The 11,528-nt window shown below is 45.4% G+C and overlaps 1 protein-coding gene across 1 annotated transcript in view; it reads right to left on the reverse strand.

Moving 5' to 3' along the window:
- MYO1H (myosin IH) overlaps positions 1 to 8,330 on the reverse strand; it is a 45,502-nt gene extending 37,172 nt beyond the window's left edge. The window contains exons 1-5 of the mRNA XM_049619182.1: positions 8,092 to 8,330; positions 5,717 to 5,832; positions 4,183 to 4,381; positions 3,231 to 3,311; positions 773 to 952 (exon numbers count right to left, since the gene is read on the reverse strand). Coding sequence (XP_049475139.1) covers positions 773 to 952; positions 3,231 to 3,311; positions 4,183 to 4,381; positions 5,717 to 5,832; positions 8,092 to 8,271 — 756 coding nt within the window. The 5' untranslated portion in view covers positions 8,272 to 8,330. The remainder of the gene's footprint in view (positions 1 to 772; positions 953 to 3,230; positions 3,312 to 4,182; positions 4,382 to 5,716; positions 5,833 to 8,091) is intronic.
- Between the last annotated feature and the right edge of the window lie 3,198 nt (positions 8,331 to 11,528).

Consider the following 11,528-nt stretch of genomic DNA (forward strand, 5'->3'; position numbering starts at 1 on the left):
CCAGCAAAGAAGAGAAAAATCCAAAAATCTTGGGGCATAAAAGGTGCCAGTGACATCAAATAGTGATAGATCCTATACAATCGGGACCTTCTAGAACCCTAGTCCTGGCTGCAGAAAAACTAATGGTGGGAGTCAAATTCTCCAAGTCCATCTTTCAACACTGGGTCCCAGGGTTGCTTACGGGAATGGCCCAAACTCTCTCTGTAAGGAAGTCCATTCATTTTGCAATTAACAACCCTCAGACTGGGAGGCAAGGTGGGGAGTCTTTTCCAAACTAGTTCTGGGAAGCAGAAGGGAGCAGCACAAGTTGTGGACACGGACGGGCAGCGAGTTACTATCACACCCAGACCGGTAGTTCTCACTTCTGCTGTGTATTGGAATCACCGGGGATTCACTTAATTATCCAGAATCACGGGAGTGTTTAACACAGCCTTGATGTCCAGGTCCCATCTCAGACCAATTAGACTGGAATCTTTAGAGTGTGTGTGTGTGTGTGTGTGTGTGTGTGTGTGTGTGTGTTGACAAATCCCCTCGGGTGATTCTAATTTCAGCCAGGGCTGAGAACCACCCACCTAGAGACTGGTTACTTTACCAAGATGATCTGTCAGGCATAGACAAAGGGGTTATGATAAGTGGCAAGAAACCAGTCCATAGGATATCTCCAGAATGGTAATGAGAAAGTTCTTGGCCATCTCATAGAAGCCCCCAGTAATGCCCTTCACCCCTGCCACCCAAAGGGCGCCCCCCCAAGCCAGGTACTGGTCCTTCTGACCTGTGAGAGGTATTTATACAGCTGGGGGTCCCGCTCAAGTCCAAGGTAAGCAAGGAGTTCCTCTTCGCCTCCCTCCAGCAGCTGGTAGAAGATGTGGAAGTTCCTCTCGCCCTGGTTTTGATAGACGACTCGAGACTTTTCTATCAGGTAACTGATGATATGCCCGCCTACGGGAATGCCCTTCAGGACAGAACAAAAAATGCCCAATGACGAGAACTGAGCCGCCTTCTTACTGGTGTCTTCTGAGGAACAGAAATTCTGAATTCAAATGATTCTTCTTCTATGCTTAGTGTTTTCTGGGCTCTGTTTACAAATATTTTTGCCTACCCTGAGGTCATGAGAAGGATTTTCTATGCTTCTGTCTAGAAGCGTGGTCATTTTACCAGTCGCATTTAGGACTGCGGTCGATCACTACTGAATTCTTGGGTATGGAGTGAGGTAGAGGGTCAAAGGTCTTTTTAGTCACATGGATTTCAGATTGATCAGCACCATTTATTGGAAAGGCAATCGTTTCCCTACTGGATCACAGTGGTGCTTTGGTCATAAGCCAGGCAATCATATCACATGTGGACGCCTTGGTGGACTCCACTCCCGTCTACTGGCCTGTTTACGTATCTTTATGTATCACACTGTTTTGTTTTTAAGAATATATCCAGTAAGGGATTTGGGTTCCAGAACATATATAGAACTCCTGCAAATCAACATGAGAAAAACAGCCTAATTAAAAGTGGGCAAAAGGCTCTAACACAAACTTTTTAATTGGCCAGTTATCAAGACTTCACTAATCATCAGGGAGATACAAACATAAATCACACTGGGAAACCAGTCTACTCCACCAGAACGTCTCAAACCTGAAAGGACTGATGATACCAGATGCTTCCAAGGGTGCAGAGAACCCTGCTGGTAACTGGACCCATCGTTAATTATCATAACATTCCTGGTAAGAACCCAACAATGCCACCTCTGGGTATGTGCCCAACATAAGTGGATGCAAATATCTACTCAAAGACATGTTGCAAGGATGTTCAGAGCGCTATCTGCAACAGCCCCAAACTGGAAACCCAACTGTCCATCGATAGGAGAACAGAAAAATCATGATGAGGTCACATAAGCAAAAAATGACCAACTGCCACACGGAGCGACATTAATGAACCTGACAGAGTGTTGATTAAAGGGAGCCAGACGAAAAAGAGGACATATAATTCCTACACATGAGGCCCAAGAACCCACAAAATTAATCTGATTATAGAGGGAAGAACAGTTGGTAACAGTTGGGAGGGCAGATACTGTCAGAGAAGGGTAGGACAATCTTCTAGGTGCTAGAAATTGTTACATCTTGATCTGAGTGCCAGTTGTCACAGGCAGATAGGTAAAAACTCATTAAACTGGACTCATGCCTTGCTTCCTTTTCAGTAGATGTGTTGAATTTCAATAAGGAGTTTAAAAACAGACACAACTATTCAATTTTTTTTTTTTTCAAAGTCTGGGTGCACTTCACCAGAAGTCCACGTACCGGCTTCTGGAAAACCCTGAGCCAGTCTGTTATCACTACACTCAACCCTCAAGCAACAACTGTCCTCCAGTCTAAGTGATAGTTTGTCCCCTGGAGTTCTATGTCCTTGAGAACTCTGTCGACCCTTCCCACTTGCACTGGCCCCATTTAAATTCTGTGAACATACAACAATTCTCATCATACACTGTCTCCGGTTGCCTCCATGCCACAGCAGCAGAGCTGAGCGGTTGTGACGGAAACCATATGGTCCACAGAGTCTGAAATATTGACTATCTGGCCCTATCCAAAAAACATTTGCCAACCCATGCCATATAATTATGCGCGCCCACACAGTACATCGTTTCCATGTGGTTATTCTCAAGCTTTATAAGAAATGGCTGACACGTCAGACTTTCCTAAGACTTGACCATGTTACGTGTAGCTTCATTCACTTGCTCTTGCTGTTACGTGACAGTTCATTGGGTGAACATCCCACCATTTAACCATTCTCCTGTCGATGGACACTCAGCCTTCTCCAGATGTGTTGACTGTTTCCAGACCTTTTTACCATCATGAGCAGGGCTCTTGGGGGTAGGCTTGCCAATCTCCAAGAGCGGAATGGCTCCACCATAGATGATGTGATTTCAACTTCACAAGATAATAATGTTGTTTTCCAAGTGGGTCGCACCAGTGTGAGCCCCACCGGCAATGTGGAAAAGTTCCTAATTATCCACATCTTCACCAATAGCTGGTGTGATCAGACTTCTTAATTTTTGCTCACCCAGAAAGTATACAATGGTATCTCATTGCGGTCTTTGTTTGCATTTCCCAAAATGGCACTAATCCTGGAGTTGTTAATTATTTGAGCCGATAGAGCCCTTTCTCCCTTAAGGGACCTCGGGTCGGGTTTCTGTCACTGGCAGGCTAAGGGGTCCCCATGAACCGGTAATAGGAACTTCAGTGTACCTTATAGTCAAACTGGATGTCCATGTATTTTCCAAATCTGCTGGAGTTGTCATTCCGGAGCGTTTTGGCATTTCCAAAAGCCTTGCAATACAAAGCGAGGGAGACAGGGACAGGCTGAACCAAACTGTCATGCCTGGTCTTTCAAGCTCACCAAGCTCATCAGACGCCACGATTATGAAAATGGGGGAGGGAGGGGGAGCCAGCGATTAAAGCCATACTTTATCTTCTAAGAAGGAACCACGAAGTACAGAGAATTTGATGCCAAATACTGAGGATGGAGAGAGAGGAAAGGACAAAAAGATCTCTCTAGCATCCAATCTAGGACTGACTAGGGAGAGCTATAGAGGCCCCTAGGCCCCTGATGTTCTAGAAGACAGAGTTCATGGCCCCCATTACCAGACCTTTTTTTCTATCAAACAGGTAAATTGTTCAGCCCATAGGTCTATGGGGAAAATTCCTTCAACCACAAATACCTTTAACGTGAAGGGCGACAAAAACACAGAATTGCTTGTTCAAAATCAAACAGCAAGTCAGTGAATTGCAATAATCATCCAAATAATTTCAATTAAATAAGAAAGATATTAATAAGAGAGCACGACTTTAGTGCTTACTAATTCTGCTGTGTGCTTTTTATGCATTCACCTGGTTTTATCCTCAGAAACTCCTAGGAGGTGGGAACTATGAGTAGACCCATTCCACAGATAGGGAAACAGAATCTGGGATATGCAGTGGTTTGCTAAAGCTTGCTGAGGTGTGGCTGCCCTGGGATTAGCGTCCATGCTTGCCGGACTTCAAGGTTATGCCCTTAAGCACAATATTTCCCTTGAGACCTTTCTGCTTAACTCCCAGACGGTGATCTGCCCATTTTGACTGTCCTGCACAGGCAGAAGATTCTTCTTACTTAATTGACCTCCCTAGAACTCCCCTCAACAGGTCCTCAAAGATCACTTACCTCCAGCACTGGATTGGAGAGCAGCAGTCTGTCACGGGCTATTTGTAGTGACTCGGTCATTGGGCAGGTCACGGCAAAATACTGGAGAATCTTCTTGGAGGCCTCCGTTTTCCCTGCCCCGCTCTCTCCAGAAATGAGGATGAAGTGGTTAGTTAGCTCAGAGCACATCATGCGGTAAGCGTTGTCAGCTATGGCGTAGCTGGAGAAGGAGCGGGAAGGGGCTGTGTGTAATGCCCACCACAGCAGAAGGACCAAGAACCCCGCCTCCGGGAAACCACATCCAGACTGTGGTACAAGGACAGTGAGCTCAGATATCAAACGCTCACCAGGACCCATTGACTGATCAGAGATAAAATGTACCAGAAATCAAAACTCAGATAACAGTTAAAATGGACAAGTTGAGCAACAATGGACATTTTTTAAAAGTTTATTTATTTTGAGAGAGAGAGAGCGTGCGCCCGCGAGTGAGCAAGGGAGGGGCAGAGAGAGAGGGAGAGAATCCCAAGCAGGCTCCAGCCTGTCATTGCAAAGCCTGACATGGGGGCTTGAACCCGTGAACGTGAGATCGCGACCTGAGCCAAAATCATGAGTCAGATACTCAACCGACTGAGCTGCCAAGGCGCCCCCATCAACATTTCATATGAGAATAAGCCAGATACTAAATTATATATATCCCCAAGAGACATTCTATTAACTGCAGGTAGAAATAACATCTTGTCTAAATATTTTAAACACTTAATAGCTATAATGAGATCCCAAGTTTCCTCTTTCCTTCAAGATGTAGCGTAGTAAGAGTACCGAGACAGGAAAGCAAAAATATCTTAAAAGCTCTGTGATATCTATAGGACAAGAGGTGAAACTGGTACAAGGGTTTTACCTTCAAGATCAGAAACCAAAGCGTGAAAGTCTCCCGAGAGTATAAGCTTCCCACGTGGCCGAGTTTGAAAGCTGGCTAGTTTGGATTCCCCTAGTGGTAGTGATTCAGAAAGGTTTATAAAGGCCTTATAGGAGGTGAATAGGTAAGTCCTCAAGAAAAATGGAGAGACAGCCCACATATTAGCCCAGAAGTCAACCAGGGAGAACTGAGAAATTCAGTAGCGCCATAGTGACATATAGATCAGTCAGGAAATTGCTTGAACTACGGATCTGCAGGGCCCTACCAATGGGAGGCTCCTTTGCCGCCATGATACTCAGACACCAGTAGATGGCGCTACAGCAAACCTCTTCCCAGAAAAGACCCCTCTCCAGCCGCGCTCTTAGAGCTCTTAACAGCTACAAAAGATTCCACCTCTCGGGATATTTAAACTGAGACTTGACAAGGATCTGATGCTTTCTATTGTGTTGAAAGACATTTATCAAGAAGGCAGGAGGTTAAGTGAGGTACAGAACCTAATGAGGATGCATCAAAGATATGGATGGATGGATGGATGGATGGGGTGAATGGATGGATGGATAGGAAAGAGGGAGAGAGGGAAAAGGAAAAAAGAGGAAGAGAGAAAAATACTACTGATGATCCCCCATATGTACTACTTACACATGTGGTGGCAGTTCAAAGAAATTGACCCCTTGATAAAGTTCCATCTGGCTCATAGTGTAGATTCCAAGCTCCTGGTATGGATTCACAGATACAAGGAGAGTCCCAATATAGGTCTAGAAGAATGGACCAAAGCACTAGTGAGGAATTGTGGGGTGCAAAGGGCTACAGTGAGAGACCATCCCATGCTATGATCCCCATGTGTTCATTTCACGGGATATAAAACAATAAATAAGACAGGTGGTGTCCCTGCTGTCCTGGAGCTTACACGCGTGTGCACATGTCTGGGGGAAGGGGTTCCAGAATGCTTCGATTAGAATGGTAAGAAAGGTACACATAGGGTAATGAGAGAGGGAGTGACCAAGGAAGGCCACCTTAGCTCGTGGGCTTGGGGAAGTCTTCTTTAAGGAGGTGACTCCGAGCTGAAACTTGAAGGATGAAAAAAAAAAAAAAGTAGGTAGGAAAGGGCAGGTCAGGCTGAGGGGTCCAGGGTGGGCAGGCTGGCTGCCCTGGAGGTCAGGGAGGGAGTGGGGAACGGAAGACGCTAAGACACGGAGTCCGAGATGGAGCAAGTTCGGATCCCCCAGGGCATGAAGAACTGGGGGTTTATTCCAAATGCAGCGTGTGGTGGAGACACCACTCTCCCTACTGATAAGTAATACTTGCCTTACACTGTAAATGTAAAATGGAGAGCTTTACGAAGAGAGCACCACAATCTGACCTACGTTGATGTTTCAGAGAGGTCTCTCCGGCCACTGGGTGAAAGCAGGGAAGATAGGCATCCCAGCTGTCTCCAGCTGGGCCAACATGCCCACCTGCTGGCACGTATTTCCCTGGGTTGCAATGTTGCATTCTATTACTGGTCAAGTTCCTCACATACTCGTGATTGTAACAGAACCACTAACGTAAACGCTTCTTGGAATACACTCAGGAACGACCAAAGCTCTCACCCTCTTACATAGAAAACAAAGGCATGCCTGGGCTCCTCTGGAAATACAACTGGAGTTTTCAAATTCCGGGTTTGTTACTGGGTTTCATTCCAGAGCCTCGATATTGGAGGTTCTCAAGTTTATGCCTAGGCTAAAATCATTCTAACGGATGTTTCTAATCTCTAGAACAAAGTCGAACAGAGAACTAGAACAGATGAGAGTACCATATTTTGTCTAAAATTGTGCACGGCTTCCACCAGTAGAAATCTGCCAGGGTAGAACGTAGTTTCTGAAATCTGTTCAAACCGGAAATGATTTATTCATGATGATCCTATCATCCCACTTCTACTTCTCCATACCGCACTCTTTCTCCTTGGCTTATACATAAAATCTACTTCAATCAAAAATATATACTCTAAGAATTCCCATTGCTTATTTCTCCCAGGAACCTTGGTTTCGACATACGGATTAAGTCATGGCACCATTAAAAACAAAACAGCTACAAGGCAAATATCGTTAGATCGCTTTTCATGGTCTAATTTACTCTTAGCAACAGCTAATAAAATCTCAATAAAGTTAATTAAGTTTAAAAACACACAGAGACGCTGTGGAGTTTACCCTACAACAATCTACCTGAAATTTGACCAATCAAATCAAGCTGCGGTGAGAAATGGGCAACTTAATAAAAACTGACCACCACTAGAAGCAACCAGACAAACCTAAGAACAGGTCTGGCCATGTGTGGCAACCTTGACCCTTGGAGATTCATGGGATGTGGTGGACATCTCTTATATTTGCCAGTCTGGCATCTCGATCCCCTTCTTCCGGCAGATTCCTTTGAGGAACCTTCTCCGGCTGGCAGCCCGCATCAAACAGTAAGGTGCACACTGGCCTAAATCCTCACCTCCTGGGCTGGGCCTGGGTAAATAGCCTGGCCAATCATAATATTCCTCACTTCAGCTGTGGGGATTGGTTCAGAGGTAAGCAATGACCCGAGATGGGCCAATCAGAGCCAACCAATGTCTGTGTCTCCGGGAGGAATTGCTCTCTTGTCTACCAACATCAGCCTGGTCCGGCTGTCAGCTACCCAGCCCCCTTGCCCCCTTGCATAGAGTCCGCCCCAGAAAGAGACCTTTGCAAAATCGAGCAGAGAGGTGGGAAAGAGCCTTCGAGGCTCTTCAAGACTCATCACCCTAGACCCTAGATCTATTTCTGGACCCTACAGTGACATGGGTCAATAGATTCTGTCTTATGGCTTACGCCCGTTTAAGCTGGGTCTTTGTCACTGGAAGCCAGGATTAGGGTGCATCTGGCAGTGGTCCCTTCACACCTCTCTTTAAAGGCTGATCTAATAGAGAGATAGTGTTCACTATCCTCAAGGCTGTGAAGACAGGCAGGAGGGGAACCACCAGTCTGGGGAAACAGCTGAGGAACAGGTGACATTACATAGATGAGGTTCTCGCTGAAACGCTTTCGAAGATTGTCCAGAAAAGCAGATTCGCTGGTGTAGGCATCCAACAGCACAAAATCCTGCACCCCGACCTTGTCCCGGGCGGTCAGCGTGCTTTCCATGTGCAGACGAATGTGCTTCCTCCTCACTTCTTCTTTCTGCGGCAAACAGAACATTCGTCAGCAGCTCGCTTATTCTGCAGCCCCTATTGCTCGTCTAAGACAGAAACAGCGAGATGCCCTGGGGACAGTGGAGCACTGAGATCACATTAGGCTCTCTTTGTTAAGGGTTTATGATCTGGTTAGGGATACAAGGGGATGGTAATAAAAGCAGTAACGGTAACGGCAGCAGCTGACAGCAACCGAGCAGTGACTGCTAGGTACTACGCTAAATACTTGGCCTCTATTTTCTTTGGCCCTAGTGCTGAGGCTAGGAAGTAAATGCTATTGCCATGCCTATTTAACAGATGAGGAAACTGAGGACAGAGACACTATAAAGCACGTCCAAGTTCTGCCAAAAGGCACGGCCAGGATATGAACCTAGAAAGCCCGGCCCCAGAGTCTTTCTTGACCATCCCTTGCTAAATGTCAGTTACCTCAGCTTGCTGTGTAATTCTGAGATGAGTGAGGAATTTGGTTGCAATGGGAATTTCTTGTTACAGAGGAACACTCAAGGAAGGACACCCCGGAAGGGTCCTCTCTCCAAGGCTGGGCTTCAGACCTCCCTGGAAAAGGAGTCGTCGCAGCTCACTGGAAGGTGGAGAATCTCAGCGGGATACCAGGGGGCAGAGCTGGTCCACTGTCACTAGACAGTGTCCATGAGGGACACAGGTGGGCAAAGGGAGTCCGATCGGCGCTGGGCAGCGGGCCTGGTGCAGCACTGCCTGAGTCAGGAGGGCTGTGGGAAACAGCTCTCCAGGTCTGGGGCAAGCTGAGGCTGGAGACTGGAGGGTACAGAGAGAGAGAGGTGGGGGGGCACCGCCATAGGAGGTGGCCTGGAGCGTGTGAGCTCTGCGTTGGGAGGATCGCCACAAGGTGATCACCAGGCCCAGGCTACTGGGGGGCTGAGGGACCGTGCTCTGGGCACACGGTTAGTGCATGGGTCACCATGTACCACTGCGCAGGCGACTGCCGCTGAAAAGAAGCAGCAAAACCTAGCAAAGGGAGCCAGGAAGAGAAACCTCTGGCTAGTGCAGCGTCCCTCCAGCGCCCTCTAATGACCAGGATTCAAGGAGCTGCGCTCAAGGAGGTCCGTTATCACAGGGCAGGCACTGAAGGATGAATCTGGGCATGGGACAGGAAATTGACAACGGACACCTTTGGATACACAGAGGATCTGGAATAGCTGAAACTGTCTCGACAAAGGAAAACAAAGCTACAGGACTCACGCATCTTCGCCGGGAGTAATCAAGCCCACTGTGTCAACTGATTTTTAACAAAGGTACCAAAACAAGTCAGTGCAAAAAAGGAAAATCTTTTCAACTAATAGCACAGGAATAGCTAGGTATCATAATGGGGTAAATCTATTTCAACCCTACTTCATGATACATATATATAAAATAATGTAGTGTAATACATATAAAATATATGTTCATATTTTAATACATTTCTATTACTTGAACTTTTATATGTGTAAAACTATATGTAAAACTTCCACATATCTATATATTATATAAACTTGTATGTATAAAACTATATGTCAAACTTCTATATATCTATATTTTATACAGTATACATTTATATATAAAACTATATATAAGACACATATCTATATAATACATAAACATATATACAAAACTCTATATAAAACTTTTTTTATGTATCAGGACACCTGGGTGGCTCAGTCGGTTGAGCGCCCAATGTTTGATTTTGGCTCAGGTCGGGATCCCAGTTTCATGGGATGAAGCCCTGTGTAGGGCTCCGTGCTGACAGTGCAGTCTACTTGAGATTCTCTCTCTCCCCCTCTGCCTGTCTCCCCTGCCTGCATTCTCTCTCTCAAAATTAATTAAAAACAAACCTTTTTAATTCATCTATATGTTATATAAACTTACATATGGAACTATATAAAGAAAACTTTTATTATATATGAACTTTATATATAAACAATTTCTATCTCATAATATATAAAGATATAAATTTATAAAAACATGTTGGACATATTATAACATTTTATTTATATATATAAAAGCTTGAGATGAATCTGAGACCTAACTGTCAATGCATAATCTATAAAGCTAACGGGAGAAAACAGAAGAGAATATCTCTGCAACCAGAGGAAGGTAGTATTTCCTTATGACAAAGGAAGAAAGAACTATAAAAAATAAGGCATTCGACTTCATCAAAAACTTCTCCCAGAAGACACCATTAAGAAAACGAATAGGCAAGCCACAGACTGGCCGAAAGTGTTCACAAAATGTATACCTGCGAAGGATTTGCATCCAGGATAAAAGATTCTTATGACTCAGTAACAGAAAATCAAACCCCGTAAAAATTGCGCAGAAGACTTGAACGGACATTTCACAAAGGCAGACAAAACGAATGGTCAATGAGCGCATAGGAAAGTGCTCAACGTCATTAGTCATCAGGGAAATGCAAGTCAGAACTGCATCGAGATGGCCCCAGAGCAGCTCGAATGAAAAAGACTGACAGCACCAACTATGAGCGAGACGCAGAACAGATGGACCACTCCCGCATCGCTGGCAGGAATGTGAAGTGATTAGAATCACTTTGGGAAAAAGGTCTGGCAGTTTCTAATAAAGTTAGCCTCCGCCCTTTGATCCAGCAGTCCCCTCCCAAGTATTTACATAGGAGAAGTGTAAACACACAGCCACAAAAAGACTCCAACATAAAGGTTTACAGCAACTTTATTCATAATGGCCCCAAACTGGAAACAATCCAAATTTCCATCAACCGGAGAGCGGACGTGGAATCTATACAATAGAAAGGGTACAGCGATAAAAAAGAGAGAACTGGTACACAAGACACAGAGGACACTCACCGACATTGTGCTGAGTGAAAGAACTCAGACACAAAAGAGTGCATGCCCTATGATTCCATTTATCTGAAATTCTAGAAGCAAAACTAATCTGCAGTGAAAAATCAGAACAATTGTTGCCTGGTTAGGGGGGTGGTCTGGCAAAGGGCATTTTTGGAGTGATGGAAACATTCTCCGCCTTGATAGGGCTGTGTGTTACATGGCTGTGTCTGTTTGCCAAGATACCTTGTTAAGATTTGGTCGATTTCCACATATGTAAATTTTATTCTAAAAAAGAACCACAGGGGGGCCTGGGTGGCTCGGTCCGTTGGGCGTCCGACTTCGGCTCAGGTCATGAACTCGTGGTTTGTGAGTTCGAGCCCCGCATCAGGCTCTGTGCTGACAGCTCGGAGCCTGCTTCGGATTCTGTGTCTCCCTCTCTCTCTGCCCTTCCCCTGCT

The sequence above is a fragment of the Panthera uncia genome, assembly GCF_023721935.1.
Source record: "Panthera uncia isolate 11264 chromosome D3 unlocalized genomic scaffold, Puncia_PCG_1.0 HiC_scaffold_8, whole genome shotgun sequence".
Classification (NCBI taxonomy): domain Eukaryota; kingdom Metazoa; phylum Chordata; class Mammalia; order Carnivora; family Felidae; genus Panthera; species Panthera uncia.